This window comes from Epinephelus lanceolatus, chromosome 20 (genome assembly GCF_041903045.1).
Source record: "Epinephelus lanceolatus isolate andai-2023 chromosome 20, ASM4190304v1, whole genome shotgun sequence".
Taxonomy (NCBI): domain Eukaryota; kingdom Metazoa; phylum Chordata; class Actinopteri; order Perciformes; family Serranidae; genus Epinephelus; species Epinephelus lanceolatus.
This window is the reverse complement of record NC_135753.1, coordinates 15,678,800-15,699,464: the sequence shown is the minus strand read 5'-3', so window position 1 is coordinate 15,699,464 and position 20,665 is coordinate 15,678,800. Positions and strand designations below refer to the sequence as shown.

Genomic DNA, 20,665 nt, shown 5'->3' with positions numbered 1-20,665 from the left:
AGAAATGATTTGTAGCTTTGTGGACTGTTGTGCGTGTTAGTCATTTGTTTCTGTCTCAGTGCAAGTTTTAACCCATTTCAGTTTCACCGGTCGACCCTCAGGTAGGCAGCATTTCAGCAGGGTTCCCACTCATGGTTTGCTTGTCGCAACTTGTCCAACAATGGATGCACAGTTGCAACACAAAATTCCAGCTTTAGTTTTTAAGATTATGGTGTGGAGTGCAGTTAAGGTTAGAAGATGAGTGCGTACATATGTGAACGCAGTCTGGTGGCAGCACAACAGTTTCAATTTCAGGAGTAAAAATAGAGAAAGGCTTGGAAGCTCATATTATGCAAATGTTTTAATGTTTTATCTGGAGGGAGAAAAAAAACACGATTCTCTCTGGCAGTTGTGACAAAACACTGAAACGGAAGAGGGTGTTTTTGTTCTCGTTTTGTACATTTCATTGGTTGTACTTAAACATTATCCTTTGTACAAAACCATATTATGTTTGGTACGGTGAGAAGCTTTTCTCACGGTTATTTATCCCTGTTTATTTTGAGTTCTATCAGCCTTAAAACACTTACAAAGACTTCCGCAGCGAACATTTTAGAAGCAATGCAGCTTTTAGCTGAATGCATTTAATGAGGTCTCATTTGGGTGGGTCTGCTGAAAGATAGCCATCAACCACTGCGTTTCATTATAGCTGCTATTTAGATTAGCTGAGGAGGGAATACATTCACATGACAATATGTTTTAGAGGAACCAGGGGTCTCGCAAAGTGTAACGAAAAATTTTCTGTTTCTCTTTCTGTTATTCTCTACAGCTGCACCGCAGTTCTTTCCTACCTTCCATCCCCCTGTGCCAATCGATGACAGACATACCCAGGGACGTTACATCTACGAGCCTTCCCCTGTGCCCCCTCTTCATGTGTAAGTCTCTCAAACTCACACACACTCAACCAAAATACTGCAAATCATACCTGAGCAGTTGCCAGAAAAAGATGTTGGCATTGCACATTTCTGCAAACCAGGGACACATTACATTTGTATGTTTCATACACAATTCATATATTGACTCAGTATATAAGCTTTGTCATAAGGAGATGGAGGGGATGGTGGATGGCGAGACCCCTGCCAAGCTGCCAACACTGCGGGCCAGTGTTCAAGACCAACAAACAACAGCAAAGATTGTTTTTCAGCAAGTCGTCGCTGCATTTCTAGCAGCTTTTGTAGCCACCGAACTTGGGTGTTTTAAGCGACCCATTGCTGTGTCTCTTCTGAAGATAATGCTATAAAAAGCGTTTTGTTTTGTTTTTTTTTTACAGAGGTATTGTTGCGTTTCCTGCCAAGATAGCGCTACGAAAAGCGGTTGTTTTTTTTTAGACATCACCCTGTTTTCTGCTGAGATAGTGATAAGAAAAAGGGTTGTTTTATACAGAGACTTTACTGCCTTTCTTATTGGGATTGTGCAACCAAAAGTGAGTGTTTTAAGCCAAAACATGATCTATTTCTAACCCTAACAAAGTGTTTTTTTCCTTTTTCTTGCCTAAACCTAACCACACTTTAACCACAGCATTTTTTAAATAAAGTTTTACGGGATCTGATACACAATAGCGTGCAGATGTAATGAATCTGTAGTTTGCAGTTATACAGTGCCAACATTCATCCTGGTGATTGGGTTGACCAGAGCACACATTTGATTCAGCTGCATCACACGCATCATCGGCAAGCTCCCAGCTCTCCTAATGGTGATACAAATCAAGCTCCTGCACTTCCTTCCGCCTGTGGGGTGTGGAGCATCCTCCTCATGGGTGCCGGGTGCCTCTCTTTCAGGCCTTTCAGGATCAAAGGCCACGGCCCTGTATACGTGCGCAACATGATCCGCATGTCAGAGACACGCAAATGAACATGTGTCAGAGACGCGGAAATGAGAGCAGGGCAAGAGGGGAGCCTGGGAGCGTGCGATTCTCATAAGAGCAGTGATCAAGCCTTGTCAAGAGCAGGAAGCAATGCCTCCGCTGACATCTACCCGTCTCTGACAGACACAGATGGGCTCCTGACACACAAACTGCATGCTACTAACCAGCCCGCCTCATCCAATCACATGCACGTACAGGCTATCAGATATGAAGTAAAGTAAAACATGGTGTCATGCCTCGTAAGAAGTATTTATACGCAGGGGAACTCTTATTGCAGTAGTCTTGTATTTCCCTGGAGTGCTTCAGATGGCGCTGGCCAGGTCAGCACAGAACTTCAAAGCATTCCCTCAGCTCACTCACTTACATACGCTCGTGCACATATTACTCCTTTCTCTCCTCACTTTTAGTCTTTCACTCTTTTTGTCTTTTTTACTCTCTCCATAATTTGTATTCTTCGCATCTAAATAGTGAGTACCAGAGGAGATGCTTCATCGTCCTTGCGGCGCTTGTTTCCTATCCGCAGACACCGAGGAAGCGATCATGGCGCGACGAGGACAAATTGGATGGGGCAGCTACTTGGGCCGCATTATGTTTGATATTCTTCATCATTATCAACTCCCCCCTTCTCCTCCTCAGGAGTCATATCTCTCCCTTGCTGATGTGCCACTAAGCGTAATGAATTTTTTATGTCCCCCCCCCTACCCTCCGCCTCCCCACCTCCGGCCCACCCTACCTCTCAACCCCTCATCTCCTGCTCAGGGGCTGCTGCAGAGGGAAAAAAAGGAGGGGAGAGAGGCGAGGAAATAAAAAAAGGGAGGTGATTGATGCCCCGTGTCACTGCAAACAAAATGGCAAATATAATTTAGCATTTAGCTTATGCAGAGATAATGGGGCGAACACGCGCCGGCAACATAGGCTCAAACAAACAGCCTGGCTTGTTATCCGTCAGGAGTGCTTTGGTACGATCTGGAGCACAGGTTAGGGAGGGGGAGGGAAGAAATGAGGAGGGGGGTGGAGGGAGACACGGAGCCAGGGAATTGAATTAAGGGGAGAAGTTGCGCCGGCGTCTTCAGTCACTCTGTCCGGACAGGCCTTATCTGTGCGCTCGGTTTGCTGTCACTGGAAACACGGCCGTGCTCTGCCATGCTACTTAGGGCCTATTTATCCAAGCCATTAAGCATAGAGCTGTTTAATATGACACGCTGTGCTGAGGGAAACTATTTGTCATTATTATAAGACAGCTGTTTAGTGCCCAGCCTTATTTAAATCTGTGAACTCACTGTCACACACATTATCTGTGAACCTACGTGGGTTTTATGCAGAAACGACTTTTGAGTCTTTGCACAGGGAAGCAGCAATATTGCCTTCTTGATTAAAAAAGCAGCACTGAATTCCTCAGTGAGAATAAACACTCATCAGGTTTGGTATTACAGCTGGGCCCAACCACCTGATGGCAAATTGCAGTTAATTACACTTCCAGGTTTGGCTTCATGCAAGTTTTAGCCAAACTTTACAAGCACAGAGCTGCAGCCTCTCTGAGGATTTAAAAGTGATGCATTCAGCTCTGTAATGCTGCTTGTAGCCGGCCTGAGCAAATAGAGGCAGTCAACGTATAGCTGTCGCTTCAGGGAAATGGAGGACAGGAGGCGGCTTATGGAGAAATATTGAATTGTTTTAAGACAAGTTCTCCTCGGTGAGCAGAATTAATCGTTATTAGCCCTCTCAAAGATATGCCTAAGTACACAGGGACTATTATTGCAGTACTTCCCCATGCAGCCTCTCATTACGGCCTGTAATTACAGTTGGGTTGGCCCCGCGGCAGTTCCATCAATCCAGCCAGCTTCCCCCGCCACGCACACAAGCCAGCCACCACTGGGCATCCGTGGCCGGAGAAAAACATGGTGAAACGCCCAGCAGCTTGTTTCCTCTCCGCCACAATGACACATCCACCATCCTTACGTGGCAAATGAACAGAATCATATCCTATTACTGTGAAGGGCCTAATTGAAACATGTTTATTTATGGCCCCCGTTTTCAGGCGAGGAGCGGGCTTTAACAGCGCAGCTAACGGGCTCCAGCGATATGAGGCGGCAGAATTAAATTAAAAGCTCATAAAATGAAATATGCTCCGTATTAGCTGTTTGACACTTAATTTGCCTTCAAATGAGCAGAGGAAATCACAAATTAACTGTCCTTTGTTTTTTTCCCCTCTTTACCTCACCTCCCCTATTAGGCAAGGGAGAGCGCAATTACAGACAGAGGCTAATCGTTTAGTTTATGAATTCTTGTGGGGAAGGTACCAATGTGCCATTCAATATTAAAGCCTCAGGGTCAGGAGAGAGGGGGTGGGGGTCCCTTCTTGTGGGTGCTGGCTGTACTAAGGAACTCTTATATTCATGGAAGAGAGTTTCAACAGTTTAAAATGAAGCCAGCTAACAACACACTTTGTTTGAGTTTCCATAACCTCTTAACTTAAAGGGATAGTTCACATTTTTTTAAGTGGGGTTGTATGGGGCACTCATCCATCAACAGTATATCACATACAGTAGTTGTCAGTTGGCACGCCCTCAGTTTGGAAAAGCAGGCCGGAGTCCAACATGGAAGCTAAGCAATGTACTACTTTGGAGAGGTCGGCAACAAAATGCATTTTAGCCACCTAGAAAAAGTCCCACCTAAAAAAAATCAATATCAGTTGAAGTGTACGTTATATTTTGAATATTTTCACTGCTTTAATTTGATGTCAGACAGTGATTTCCAACTGGAAAGTGAGGCCATTTTATTGCTCTCTTCAAAGCCAGACTTTATTGAGAAAAGCAGAGATTTAACATCGCTGAAAACAGGAGCAGCTGGTCTTCCACTGCCTCAAACAGTTGCTTTATTTGTGTTATGGTGTGACTTTGGCATTTAGAAGGGTTAGTTCAGATTCACCAAAGTCGAACAATAACATAAACAAACTAACTGATCCAAACAGTGCGAGGCAAGCAGCTTCAAGGTTCAGCGAACTAAAATTACTGTTTTTCTTAAAGGAGTCTCGTGGCTTTGATGAGAACAGATGGGGAACTGAAGCTGTTACGGGTGTTCAGTTGGAATGAGCTGTCTGACATTTAAGATAAAGCATTGAAAATATTCTAAACATAGTGTACAGTTAAACTGATTCTGATTTTTTAGGTGGCTAGAATACGTTTTACTGCTACCCTCGTCCACAGCAGCACATCGCTTTACTCCCGTGTCGGAATTCAGTCTGCTTCTCCAAACTGGGGAGGGGGGGTTGGAGACTGATATCTACTGTATATACTACACTGACTATGCCTCAGTATTGGTCCAGGATGAGCAAAAGTCTGTCCTGTTCTGAAGCTGTGTACTTTTTCCTGCCTCTGATCTGGAACAGCTGACCTCAAGCCTCAACCAAAAAGAGAAAGATCCCTCCGTACTCCAGTGAAGATGCTTCCTGCTTAAATAAACACATTGATCGGTGAAGAGCAGGCTCTCCATGGGAGCTCTGGTCCCCTCTGCCACCACCATTGTTTGGGACTGGCTTAATGGGAGTTTTTTGGGGGGGAGGCCGGGGCCAAGAGAAGAGACCGCTCCTTTCATTCCAGCTTTATTGCCTGACCACGGTACACAGCAAAACAAAACAGCCCTCTCATGCGGCTCAGCGCCGGCTCTCGGTCACCTCGGAGACCACTCAGAACAAACAGAGGTATTCGTCACAAGTCAATTATCAGCATCGGAGTTTACTCTGGAGTCCCGGGCCCTCGTGCTGTGAATGGGGCCGCTAAAACAACAAAACATTCTTATGGGATAAGCAATTGACTCGCAACCTTTAGCGCAGTTACCGTATGTGGATTTAGGAAAGAATTGGTCAGAATGACCGAGTCTATTTAGGAGTTTGTAAAGTTGTAAAGCAAATAGAAAGACCTGAGCTTTGACTCTTTTTTTTTAATGTGATAGTGGATTTGTGATGAGACATTTGTCCTGTATACACATTATTAAATTTGTGAGGAAGCGTTTCTAATGACTCAGAACCACAAAATCACTGCATATTTTTTCTGTCTTAAAATTTATACAGAGACCATTTGACACAAAAACTGCAGTTTTTTCACAACTGCATTAAGGATGTATTAATGGGTTTTGAAAAAGACAACAATCCAAAGCTGAAAGATGCCAAAAAAAAGTTTGGATTTTAAAGCAAACTTCTCAGTGGGACTCATGAATAAAGTCATGGACTGTATTTTCTGTCAGTGTGCGGGTAGGAGTGCAGGTGGGGGGTGTGTTTCCCAGCCTGTGTGGTTATTTCATTCAGGAGTGTGTTTGTTCAGCTGCGGGCCCCGGCCTGACTGGAAGGTATTCTGGAGGTACCAGGGGAGAGAGCTGCTGCACGTCTCTGTCATCGAGGCACAACCTCAGCTCTGAAGTGATGAAGCAGGACTTAACGGCTGCATGCGCTGTTGCTTCAGAAGCGCCATGGCATGTAAAGACTGTACCACAAAGCAAGTGGATCACCTTGTTAACCTCTGAATTGTATTTTTTTAAGGCACCAGAGATTCTCGCCAATTTCACACTGTTTGCATCCTCTTCCCCCTCGCTGTCCTCTGCCTTTGGCGTAGAAAGAGGGTTCTTTTTTTTTTTTTTTTTTTAAAGATGTGCGCCGTGTTGTCTTGTTATTTACATAAACTGTTGTCAGAGCGCCCAATCTGGGCATAGAGGAGCAGCGTGTTGCTTAGCATAAAGACCACAGTCTTATCTCAACACCTCCTTCCAGATGGGATGAGGCCGAGCATTGCAACACACACACACACACACACACACACACACACAAGTACAGACACACACATATAATGCAAAACAATAGAAAGACAAAAGGGTATACTGTAGCTTTTATAGAAGCTAGAGGAGACGTATTTTGGAGGTGTGCAGCTTCATCACTGGCTGTTTGCAGTGCGATTTGATTTTGCACTGTCAGGGCCTCATTTAATAGCTGATATTTCAGTTTCAGGCAAAACTTTAATGCAAATTTTACTGATTTTGTTTTCATTTTTTGTCAAATTCTTTACACAGCAGCTGGAATTTGCAGCAATTTATTTTTCTGATGTGATTTATTTGCAAGCAACATTTCTTTTTAACATTCTTTGTCGTAAAAAAAAAAAAATAAATATCACTGCCTGTTTCATGATTCTCTGTTAATACTCACATTTGAATATTGTCTAGACAAACAGAATGTGAAGTGGAGCCATATATTACATGAAGAATTGATGATTATTTCATAATCGCATCTGATAATTTGTGTCCAGATACGGCTGCTGTCACCGAGAAGCAGGGCGGAGAGACGAAGGCCACTTTTTCATCCTCCTCTCCAACTGTCCAAAACCCATCCTGTGTGACTTCATAGGTCACCCCTCTGTGGTGCAGTCACTGGTTTCCCTCCCTCCTCCCGTCTCTCCTCCCCCCTCTTTAATACTTTCTCTATGGAGTAAGTCGGGGGGACAGGCGGTCACGCAGTAGCTGGCTTCATGATTAATGGTGTTTATTCTTGACAGAAGGCTCCTTTATTTATCTGCATTGCAGTTTCACTGATACTATCAGTCACCTGAATGAAAAATATTCAGTCATACCAATTTTGCAGTATAATTGAGTAGAGTCACTTCCTTTCAGTTTTCTTCCCCCCTCGCTCTCCTCTCCCACTCTATCTGGCAGCCTTATCATCGCCACAGTAATTTTCGCGCTGCGTTGTTTGATATGGAGAGGCTGGCTTTAGCCGTATTTGACATAAAGCCTCTTCAATTTTCACTGGAGAAAAAAAAAGAGGGAAGAAAGAAAGTTGTGCACCACTCTGTGAAAATGTGCGAAGAAGGGGGGAAAGTATCTCTCCCCTTTTTTTCTTCTGAGGCAATTTCAGGATTTAGAGAGAAAGTAGATAAATGCCTAAGCAGAAATGTGGGCAGATTGAAGTTACAGTATATCTATTTTTTTGTAATACACCAGTTTTAGAAGCCTAAATGGGCAGTGTAGTCTTTTTTCTTTTCAGCCTGTGCACAGGAGCGTGATATTTTGAAGGCACCTGTGTATTTGAGAATGATGGATCCAGCAGGTTGGGTTTAAAAAAAAGAGTTTGGCACAGCAGATATTTGACAAGGCCTGTAAAGGTTTTAGGGTTGAGTCATTACCCGTGGAGATCTGTTAAGACATGTTCCAAAAACTCGACTTACCAGGCTAGGATTACCTACGCTGAGGCTGCTCCTGCCGCTGTGTGTATTTGTATTCTCCCCTTATTAAATATCACATGCATTTTTAATGTTTTTTTTTGCTCCTTGTTAAATGGTTTATGACTGATTTAGTATGTCCTAACAGCAAATCTCAACTAAAGAAGCAAATTCATACAAATGATTCCTTACATAACACTTCTACTCATGCAAATCTGATTATTCATTCAGCAAATATTTCCTGTTCTTTGTAATTTCTTCACCATTTGTCCTTTGGTTGAATTTAATTTTAAGCTCCATTATAGATATCTTTGAAAAAGGTACATTTCGATAAAAGAGGAATGCATTAATCTCTAATACGAGGCCTATGAATTTGCACATGTAACACATTAGTGGATTTGATGTTCTATACTCGAGTCATTTGCCCCCTCTTCATGTTTGAGATCTCAATTTGTAGCTCTCCCATGGAGCACAATAGAAAACCAGGTCTGAGGGGAAGAGATAACAGGCAGGTGCCAACAGCTCTGCGCTAATGTGTGCGTGTGAGTGTGTGTGTGTGTGTGTGTGTGTGTGTGCTCACACACACACACACGTTTGAAATATTTTGTCATCATTGAGCGTTAGTTTATTTCACAGTCATTTTTTTGCCAGTTCTTCACCTTTTAGTTTCCTCTTAAATAGCTTATGAAACAAATTAAATTATTTATTTTATGAATTTTCCCTTTTTTTCAAATTTATATTCAAAATAAGCTTTATTGGCATGAATGTTCAAGTTACAATAATACTAAAACTAAATTATATAATGTTAGATAATTACATTTTATTCAAGAAAACAAAATAATTCAAAATAACAAATATACTTTAACTGCAGATATTCTTTCACAGATATAATCCCTCAGAAACATGTATTGCAGAGCTTTCTCGTAATATTGCACACTGACTTCTCTTCTCACAAAGGTAGGGCAGTTTCTGAGCAACAATGAGATAGATAAACTCAGGATACGTATTATTTATTTTCTCAGAGAAAACCTCTCTCACACCCTTTAATTTCTCACAGTACAGTAAGAAGTGAGATGCTGTCTCAACCTGTGTTTTATGACAAAGTGAACACAGCCTGGTCTCCCTGGTCAACAGTCACCCTCGTACAGTTCATATTGTAATGTATAGTTTGCAAAATTGTGATTTAAATAATTAAAATATGCATTATAAATAGGATTCGAACTAACGATTGGTTTCATTAGCGGTTAATCTCCCTGTTATTTTCTTCATAATCATTTTGTCTATAAAATGTCAGTGATGTGTGGTGGAAAATGACAAAGTGAGGCATTCATAATGCTTTTTTAAATTACAAAAGTAGTCAGTTTATGAAGATATACAACAAAGAAAAGTAGTAAATCCTCACATTAGAACCAGACAGTGCTCTCTGTTTTAGCTTGAAAAATGACAAACGAATAATTAACTATAAAAAATACTTGCTGATTAATATTATGTCAGTTGACAAGTTACAGTTTTTCTCATCTGCTTAGGCTCAGTTCTTGAATGCAATATTTTTTTAAACAGATTTGCAGATTGCACATGTTTCATCTGTGTAAGAGAGTAAATATTATTTCATTGTTAGAGCAATATGCTACGCAAAATGATCGATTCAGTTATCAAAATCTGCCTGACACGTATGTGTATTCCATAAATATCTGTCACAGGAAATTTTTATGATGTCCGCTGAATTTGCAAATTACCTGCCAGGTGACAGCAATGAAGTGGAATCAACTATTGATGCATGCATTTTTTTGTTGTTGTTATTGATTTATTTTTGTTATTTATTCCCCCTTTCAAATTACACAAATTTAGTCATACACATTTTAGAAATACATTTAAATTGACCTTCATATACATGAAAACATTTTTAAAATAACTGCTTCAGAAGTCTTTTCACTATATATAGTCTATCATAATTCCCTCTCTAATCTCTACTTTATATTTCTGTGAAAACATCAATTTCCTCTTCAAACAACTATTAGTTCAAGTTTCTCACCAAAGCTATATTCTACAAGCTTACATTTGAACACATCATGAGAATTCACCTTCACCCAGTACTCATTTTTACTGAAAAGACCTTGAACACATCATAATGCAATTTCCGTTAGCTGTTAGTTGCCGCCACCGGCTGCTAACAGCTAACCTGAACTAGCCCTCTTTCTGCCGATGTCAACACAGATGCAATAGGGTGTGTCCTCTGACCCATGGGTAGCAAGTTTACTGCGTCACCTTGTCCAGTTGGCGTCCCAGGGAGGATCTCTGTTCATCCCAAACTCATTTTCTATTGTCCCTGGGATGACGGGACACCGTAAGTCATCGAGTCCTGCTTTTTAGGCTGCCCAAAATTGATGTGACACAACAGAAAAACATCAGCCACTGCCATTGGTGAGTGTCGTCTTATTTGCTGGTAGGCCAATGGCGGTCAACAAGGCGAATATTGGATACCGTTGTGTGGCCAATATATGGGAGCATCCCTACAATCAACCAGTCAAGTTTGGAAGCATATGTATGAAGCACAGTCACTACTGTTATTGAACATGGATGACCACAATGAACAACGGCTTCTGGTATGGATGTAATTTCTTGACAAATTATCTGTTCACTGATTTGACTTTACATGATACATCAAAAAGAATTTTTGGTTCAGAGTACATGTAACGCATTGCTACACAGATACATTTACTGTACACATACTAACATGCATATCTTTTCTCTGTACGACAGTATTGTGCAGTGTTGACTTTTCACAGCAAACTTTTACTTACTGTTGAAATCGGAATCTAAAAAGCTGTACAGCTAGACAAAACTGACCTTCTTGTATTGAGAGTATTTAAAAAAAATGAGCCAAAGCGATTGAGAAATACTGTAATTAATCAACGAATCTTTTCAGCTCTGATTCCACATACCGTGGGGCAGCAGCACTTGACAAACTTTAAGCAACATTTAACTTGAATGATGTATCACATTCATAAAGAGCACACAGTGGTTTTGGTGGTAACTTACTCGATGGGTGTGGCGGGCTGTCACTTTTATGAGCCGTGCTGATTCTTAATTGGATTTGTAAAAAGACCCTCCTCTCATTGGCGGGGAGCTATTAGAGAACAGCGGTGACTGTCAAGATATTACTGGCAGCACGCCGCCTCACATCGTCTCCACAACCTCAGGCAGCCGCTGTCCTGACGCCTGCTTCTCCTCACAAATACTTTTAAAAACGAGCCTTAAATCAGAGGAAATGCTGATTGTAAAAAAGGAAATATTTTGCTCCTTACCTAATGCACAATTATCTGGTTCTAGACCTTTTGAATTGAGTCAGTTTTCAGCTTCTTTTTTTTTTCGGACTTTGCCCTACAGACGTCATGCTGTAGCAGTGTAGAAATGTGGAATTTCCATTACTGTGATCTCTGGGCTGTGGGCTCCAGACCCTGCAATCCCACTCTGGGGGCCAGTTACAGCAAGTAACGAGACCAGGGGAACAGGGTCATAAATCCTCTCCAGCTCTCCTCATTTTCCATCCTCCCTCTGTCCCTCCCTTTTCTTTTCCTCCCTCTCTCCATCTTTCCTAGTCGTGCCTTCAATATGTGATTTAAGAAACTTGAATGCAACAATGTAAAATATTGCCACATGTTTAAAAAATGCCTCCAGTCCGGCTGAAGTTCTGCTAAAGACCAATTACAGTTTTAACGTGGGAGGAAATGAGTTCATCGCCTCCCTTACAGCTTCTGCACCTCCTCTCCTCCCTTTTCTATTTGTTTATCTTCCAAGTCACAGAGAATTTCACTCCTTTTACACTCTCCCCACCAATGCAAATTAATTCATATCACATAAAGCGATTCTATTCTCTCAGCCCTTCGTTATCTCCCTTATCAGATGTGGCGTCCATTACATCTGATAGTGTGATAGTTTCATCTAATAATGTCGAAAAGAAACCCTCCACTACTTCTGTGTCCCATGATACCTCCCTTTTTTTTTTTTTTTTTTTTTTTTTGAGAGGGGGTCAGCTTGTGAAGTGTTCCAGCGGGAGCTGTACAGATATGTGCAGTCATGCACGCAGCTGCAGGGTGACCACACTTGTAAGGATGCAGCGAGCTTAGTGTTGCATGCCCGTCATTTTTTCGCATCTCCGTGTGAGTGATTTTGCTACATTGGGAGTGAACGTTTATTTAAAAGGGATTAAATAAAGCTGGGAAACTTGTAGAGCTGAAGTAAGAGTAAAAAAGTTTCCCAGAGCAGGCTTATTAGTCATTCCCTCCCATTCATCAGTCACTTATGTAGCAGGTTTGTGAAACATCTTCCTTTGGTTATACATGGGCGCAGAATTCAGGGGGAACGCAGGGGACACATCCTCCTCAATATTTAGAACATGTGCATTTGTCCCCCCTCTAATTAAAAACATGAGAGTAGTAGAGAACTTTTACTTTGACTTAACCCTTTAAAATTGGACGCTATGGTTCCAAAATAAGAACCGTAATAGCTCCAACATTTATTCTGTTAGCAGCAGAGAGGTAGGGCTTTTGTCTTCCTTATCATTACATCATTAACTTATCTTACCTTACCATACATGCAGAGGAAATGTAGTATTTCACTATAATTATGTTAATATTTCCCTGTAATGGCAGCAGGAGACTGTTTAGCTGAGATTGTATTATCCTGTTTAATCTAAAATATGAACCATAATAGCTAGAGCATTCACTCTTTTTGGGGTAGAAAGCTAAGACTTATGTCTTCTTCGTCATCTCCCTACCTTATATTCAGTGCAAATATAGGATTTTGCCGAAATAATGCTAGTATTTCCCTGTAATGGCTACAGGAGATAGTTGTTTGCAACCTGTATATATTGATCTGAAGTAAAAACATTGAAAGCAGCAGAAAGGTTCTGTTCTGCTTCAGTTTTACGTGTCATCATGTACACATACACACATATTGTACATTCACAATGACGTCATTAAGCCAAGTTATGTATGGTGCGTAAAACAGTGCAAAAAAGCATTTCCATGTCCTTTGCAGAGTTTGAAGGGTTAAAGACATTTACACCCTAGATTGATGCAGAAAAGGCACAAACTTGTGCATAAAACAACCACCAGAAGGGAGGAAAAGAAGTGCTTCTTCCCAGTTTCATATACGTCATCCCCAGTATCAAAACCAAACCCACGCCCTTGTCGGCAGATCCAGAGTTTAACACCGGTCTGTGTTTAAGCCTCCCAGAGCTTCATCAAGCCTGAGCTTGGCACCACCACGCACTCAGCCCCGTCATGATTAAATATCAAGGAACTCCACATGACATTTTATTAGTCCAACAAGATGGATGAAATGGCCAGAATAAAGTAGGCTGTGTCTTTTCACTTTCCCACCAGCACTTGCCTTTCTTCTGTCCGGATTTTCTTTCCTTCCCCTCCTCTACAAGAAGTATGTATTAGCAAAACGTGATGGATTTCAGTCTGAGAAGGAGATTTTCAGCGCCGAGAAGGAAACATATATTTTTGTGTCTTGTACCTGATGCTCCTGTTCTCCTCCCTCTGTGTCTCAGCTCGCCCCTTCCTCCCCTCCCCTCCTCTCCTCTTCCTCCCCCCTCCTTTTTCTTTCTGTTGTTCTACCTCAGATCTCTGTCTGAAGGATTAACCATCTCCAGCAGTGTGTCTCTGCTGTCTTGTAGGGCTGTGTATTGTTTGTGATTTGCTCAGGCCCATCCGTGCGGCTGCTCATTTCAGCAGCCCAGCGTGACATTGTGAATTGAGGGGGGGGGGGATCCACGCTGCTCCTCGCAGCCCTGGGCCACACTCATTCTCCTCACCTGAGATGGGCCGGTGCGCACGCAAGACGCGCACACTCATTACCCAGACTTGCCGGGGTAGCGGAGGCGATGGGGTGTGGAACCTGAACCCTGTTTAGCTGCGGGCGTCAGCTGAGTTTTTGTGTAAAGGCATCGGGGCCATCGAGACATTACTTAAGAGGAAAAGAAGAGATAGATGTGCTTCCTCCCTGTTTTCACAAGTTTAACACTTCAACACCCAGGAGTCCCCTCCTGTCTTCTCTCTAGCCCCGGGCATGCCAGAGGAACTCAAAACACTGGCTGAGACCGAACGCTAATTCCACCTGTGCTTGGGAAAAAAAAGCAGCAATCAAGTAAAAAGTGGAGATAAAGGTGGAGCGGTCCATGCAAAACAATCGCTCTGTTGTAAAAAGGCAAAATCAAACATGGGAGAGAAACACAAAAAGAACAAGAAATGTTTTTTTTTGGTCTCATGTTTGTTCCCTGATTCCAGCCCTCCTGGAAATTACAGGAAAAAAGGCAGCCTCATTTTGTGTAATTTCACTTTCATGTTTTCATTCCCCTCGCTATACACTCTGTTGATTCGTTTTGGTAGACGTTCTTATCTCGATGGCTGAAATTACATTTAATTGCAGTGTGGAAAAATGGTTTTCGAAACAGCCTGCGAAGAAAAAAAAAAAGGCTCCTGCTGCGTGGCAAAGCCAAACATAAACTTTTCAAAACGGTAGTTGTGTTCAGCCGTAATTTGGAACAAGTGGTGCAGAGATGTGTCATTTTTTTGATAAAGCATAATCCCATGACTTTGTTGAAGAAATGCAGAGGAGCCTTGATCTAAAACAAGCAGTGTTTTTCATGTGTGACACACCTTCAGCGGGTCCGTGACTCAGGCGGCAGTTATAACCAGATCTTCTGACACCTGGACCCGTTTGTTATGACTTGAGCTTGTCACACTCACTGGCTCCTGTTGATAAACATGTGTTATCACTCCAGCAGCATCGAAGTGATACGTGCCTACAGGGATGTACTGTGTGCTCTTTCTGCTGCTCATATGTAGACAATGTGAGTGTGACTGAAACTCACAGGGGGGAGGAGACAGTGAAACTGACAGAGAGTCGCGGGTATTCAACTGGACAGCGAGTGTGTGTGTGAACTGACTCTGCAGCGTATGGGAATGTCTGGCACGCCTCCAGAAGTATCCCACAGAGAGGGAATCCTGCTTGATGTGACCATGAATAGAAAGCCATCCCCACCTCCCTGAACCCACCCAGGCCTTTGATGTCAGGGGGTCACACAGAGCCCTCGCAGCTCCGGGAGAACATAGTTACTCTGAATGCCTGGCAACGTCACCGTGCCATGCCAGGCCCACGGTCTGCTCTGCCAGCAAGGAAGAGAAAGGAAAAGAAGCTGAGAAGAGGAAACTAAAACTGTGAAAGCACAAGTTCCTGAATTATACAAATTGAGTTCCAAGAGTTTAAAAAAAGTTCAAATATACAGCCAGAGACTGACAGATTAGATCTCTGCAACATCTGCTGTTCTGGTTTGCTCTAAGAGGGTGAAAGCCTAAATTATAATAACTACATGTGTTTGGTATATTTAAAAAAAATTATGCATGCTTCCCTCTGTGCGGTGATTCAGTTGGTGGGTGTAGTTTGGTAGATAGACAATAGCTCCGACATGAAACTGCTCACAACAAGGTCTGTGGATTATCTTGAGCAAACGGGTCATGATTTCTGGAATTTCAACGTTGCTGTTGAGTTGTATGTAGTTGAATGTAGTTTTTTTTTTCTTTGAGCACCACAAGCTGAGTGCCATCTAGTTCCATTATATTCGAGAGAGTCTCTACAGACGGTATTTCCAACACTCAGCAAATCACACCAAAACAATCTAGATTGATAAATAGCACCACAGGTAAGAGGAAAAAATACTTATTTTTGATTTTTGGGTGAACTGTCCCTTTAACTTAACGGCATTTAAAGAAATTCCTTTTTGTGTGTTTGGCTTCCCCTCTGTGCCGGCAATGCTGGGAACTCCCAGCCTGGGCCATAAGCAAAAATCTGCCGGATGATACAAAGTGCATAATTTTGCATCATCCAATGGATTTCGGCTGGAGGCATGAGGGATACCTTAACACACTGGTTCCCAACTGGACCACAAGATCCACACAGTTCAATATATTCAGCAGTTTGCTGTCTACGTCAAGTAGCTGTCGGTCAGTCACTCACTCTACAGCAGGATATGGCACTTCAAAATAAAAGCTCTGTGGTGGATATTTACTGTGCTTCAAAATAAAGTGTGTTTATTACTAACTTGACATGTTTGCGACCAGCTTTTGGACCGCGACCCACTAGTTGGGAACTACTGTCTCAACACCTTTCATCTGCATACATTTTCCACACCATGCTGACACAGATCTGATTGAAAATCAGCAAAATATCCATGTAAGTAAAATGATGCATTACTAAAGCTTCATTTATAGTATTGCATTAAGGGGTTATGACGTAGCTACGGAGCCGAAGCATCGCAACTGTTGTAGCTACGCTATAGGGCTACACCATAGCTAACATGAGATATCAAGTAGGACTCATGATATCTCAGCTTTTTTAATGATCTCGTTGAGGTAGGTGATAGTGAAGATAATATGAAGGACACTTCTAGCAAAGCCATCACCGCTACATACCCTCTTCTCACCATGACCCCAAACTCTATTATGATGGATCAAACAACGTACGTAGATATTTTCCAACTCATTTTGGCCAATTGCTGATGCTGCCAACGATATATGCATGTTTGTTTCCACCTTATTACAGAGAACATCAAGTCTGTCCTGTAAGTAACATACTAACATGCTAACTCTTATCTTCTGCTACAGCTAAGGTTACATGTAAAACATGCCATATTTATTTTCATGTAACATTTTCAAACAAGACTGTAAAAATCATCCCACTTTAACAGAGTTGGATGATGCTCTCCCTGAAACAGTCCTGACAATAATCACAACCTGGGCAAATTTAAACTATTTCCAATTATGGGCCAATATTATTGTGCATCCATAGTAAACACAGTTATGTGGGGAATGTAATTAAAGCACACAACAGCTGCAAGACATCCATCCAGTGTTGCCGTGGTGCTATCAACGAGCGAAATCCATCACTGAAGTATAAATCAAAACCTGAGCTGTAGGTATCTGTGGCAGGACTCCTGTTAGCGTTAACCCTTGTGTCAACCATAAACCCATCCGTCAAGCTCAACTTTCAAGATAGTCTGAATAGATGACAGATCAAAACAAAAAGTTTTAACACTTACAGTTCAGATAACTCAGCAAACTCCATGTGCTGATGAAGACCATGGGGTATGCTTGAAAGCTCTAGTTCAAGAGAGTAAGCCAAAGCTTGTCAACAGTAATTCCGGGCTGTTTAAATCTAAATCATCAGCCGATTTGACATAGAAACAGGAAAATATTTCAGTGGTAACTCCTGTGTTGGTTGACGGCCTATACAGGATGCATTTTTAAATGTATCCACCTTTTGTGGTGACATGTTAATGAATTCTTTTCCAAAGCAGCAGATCCAGAGGTCAGTGGTTTGTTTGAAGGCAGGCTGGATGTGAAAGTATCGTGAGTTTTGCTACTTTGCTGCTGTAATTGTCATCACTAATGTGGAAAATGAAGTCATTGGAATGTGCATCAGTGGCAGACTTAATCAAGACTTTCCCACTGAATCATTAGGAACCGAGAATATATCTACCTTCCTCTGTTTGTGTCTCAGTCTCTGTCTGTCTGTCTGTCTGTCTTCTCTCTCCCCTTGTCTCAGCTCCCTTTCCTCTCTCCTTGGCTCTCAGCTGGCTCTGTTCCTGTGGCCCTTTGATCTCAGTGAAAGGGTTTGGAGCTTTAAAGTGCTTCTGTTTCCGCTGTCAGGAGCCCCTCTCTTCCTCCTCTCTGGTTTAGGCTTTCAGAGCGGTGGCAGCCTTGTGCTGTGGCTGGGTGGGTCGGAGGGGTTGGCGGGGGGGCACAGGTTTCTATGAGGTGGTGAGATTGAGGTGAGGTTGGAGGGGGAATAGGTGTGTGATGCTGTCAGCCTCGGTCAGGAGAGGAACTGACACCCGACTGATCCCAGTTCCCTCCAAAACCCCAGTTCCCACCTCACTCAGCCCCTTGTGGCCACAGGTGTAACATGTCAGGACAGGTGGGTCTACACTACATTTTTGTACTACCTCCTCTTCTTCATGTATATATCATATATATATGAGGACATAGTATCCAGTACAAAATTGTAACCTTGAATTAAAGTGCAGACTGGCTGCAGTAGTATCATCTTAATTTACCTCCCACAGTAAAAATGTTCCCATTCATAGAAGGGACTTGCCGCAACCCATACTGTATTTCTACTGTTTACCACATGATCATCACAATGAAAGATGCAATAGATGCTACTATGATAACTTTCCACAGTGGTAAAAATCCCTCTGCATAACATCTTAAACTGCTTGGAAGTGTTTTGGCATTTGCAAAACCTTCAGGGCCCTATTTGAATGATTTATAGCACATGGCCATCGCACAATTGTATTTAGGGTGTGTCCAACCGCCCACGCTAGTTAAAGGACGTATAATCTGAATGCAGAGTAAGGTGCAGAGGGCAAAGGGGTTGTATTTAGTCCCTTAATATATTTTAGGTGTGTTTTTGGCGTGACAGGAATTGAGTCAATCAGTGTCATCTCCAATTCCCATTAAAAGCCAGGTGCGCCTTCCCTTGGGTACTAATAAAGAAACCTTTAAACCTTGAACCTAACACACTGTTATATACATGGTGGATTTGGTAGATTGGAGAAGTGAGCTGTTTTCTCTGAGCTGACCACCCCTTATTTTAAAATCTATGCATCCAGTGGCGTACAGATGGTTACGAGTACATTAATGACTTACACAACGAGGATGCTGGCTGTGAAAATGATAACTGCATTGGCTTGAAACTAGCAATAACAGTTTGGTTTTGCTGTGCACTGCTTTGCGCTGAGTGTAAGACAGAGCCCTTAAACTCATTAATCTGTTTCTTAAACTGGACCTCCCGGATTGCATTTATTGCCATAATGGTATCTGAAGCAACATGCGAAGTAATTGGCTTTAACATGAAGTTAGGATGCATATGGCATAGCTATAGAGACAGAATGAGAGTAGAAAAGACATTGATCTGTTTAAAGTGGTCGTTTAATTCATTCAAAAGAAAAAAGGCGATGGTTGTTAGTTGTTATGGTGACAACACATATCAGTGGGGCCATAAATTATGTCGCTTTCACTAGTTTGAGAACTCCGTTTTGGCCTACCATACACTGTAAGCCAGGGTTTTCCAGCTTGGTGTGTACGGTACGCTCATCATGTAGCCTGGGCTTATAATCACATTCATAATTATCAACATCTGTGTGTTCGGGTGTGTTACCAAGACAACGGTCAAAACTCAACTGAAATCTTAACAGCATCTGACATTGGAGACATGGATAACTTTGTCAAACATGGACAAAGGTTGTGTTTCTTATACTACAAAATATGAAGCAATTAAATCCAGCAATGCTCAATAGGCAATGGAAATAATGCACAAAAAACGCCTGCATCGTTCTACTCCACTGCTTGTTTTGTCATTACTGCAAAACCTCACCTCAGTGAGTTCCTGACTCGTGGCACGCTGGTTTATATGGAAGTTAGCCCACTACAACTGTCACGGTTCTTGCAATGGCAACAGTAAACCTAATAATGGCCACTGCTGACCATCCTGCTACACATGAGATCAAGTCAAAGTAATTAATGACCTCTATGTTACGCACGTGGCAATGTTATTGTTTCTCAAGATTAAAGACCAAACTTCCCATTTCTGTTGCTTTCATTTTCACACTCAAACACAGATGTTGGAAATATTTCCTCTGTCTTTCACTCACGGATGATTCTTAATGCTGATTTGTCAGGTTGGACTTTAGCTGCTATCGTGACTTCTCAGCTTTTATATTTTGTCTCTTCAAATCTCCTTCTTGGACCACTCCAGCAGCTGTGGATGAAAAAAAAAAAACGATGGTCTATGAACACTCGCAGTCGCTGGATTATTGGATTTGGACTCGCCAATTTCCTGTACCCTTCTGCGAAGCACACATCAAGAAATTTTCATTTTATTTCATGCGCAACCATTTCATGCTCGAGCTAAAAGTATTTTGCAAAAGCCCGGTTCCTGTTATAGCAGACCGCTGTGTCAATACCACCAGGTCTAACTGCTGCACCACAATGATACCTTCTGTCCTAAGTGAAGTCATCATCCTTCACCGCAACTGTATGTTTCTACTGCAGCTTTCACCCAAAAGAATTATTAGTGTTGATATAACCTTGTTCCAAACAAAGATTCAAGGCCTGTTTACACGAACACACACCCCTCCATGAAACCTCAAAATCTTTTGGGGGCATATTTACACTTGGCAAGTGTGTATTCATCCGGTGAAATAAGACGACAGTTTAAAATCCACAGACCGCCCCGTGTAAACATGCGATGTCTTAAAGAGGCGCTGGCTGGTTTAAGCGAGGCCACGTGAAAGGAAATGGCTTCCATATGTCAGAGGCTCAGTCTTTCCTCGTGCCCTGTTTGCAGGATGTCTTCTGTGAGGGTTAATAGGAATTATAAACCTACGAAGGGAAGTAGAGGAGTGAAGGAAAAGTTTTCTCTCTGGTGAGGCAGAGAAGCCTGCGGTACAGCTTTGATGTAAATCTTAAATCAGGTGTAACTAAGACGCTGCTTC

The 20,665-nt window shown here is 42.2% G+C and overlaps 1 protein-coding gene across 1 annotated transcript in view; it reads left to right on the top strand.

The window, feature by feature from the left end:
• gli3 (GLI family zinc finger 3) overlaps positions 1-20,665 on the top strand; it is a 123,347-nt gene that overhangs the window by 64,290 nt on the left and 38,392 nt on the right. The window contains exon 4 of the mRNA XM_033638942.2: positions 806-911. Within this exon, the coding sequence (XP_033494833.1) occupies positions 806-911 (106 nt within the window). The remainder of the gene's footprint in view (positions 1-805; positions 912-20,665) is intronic.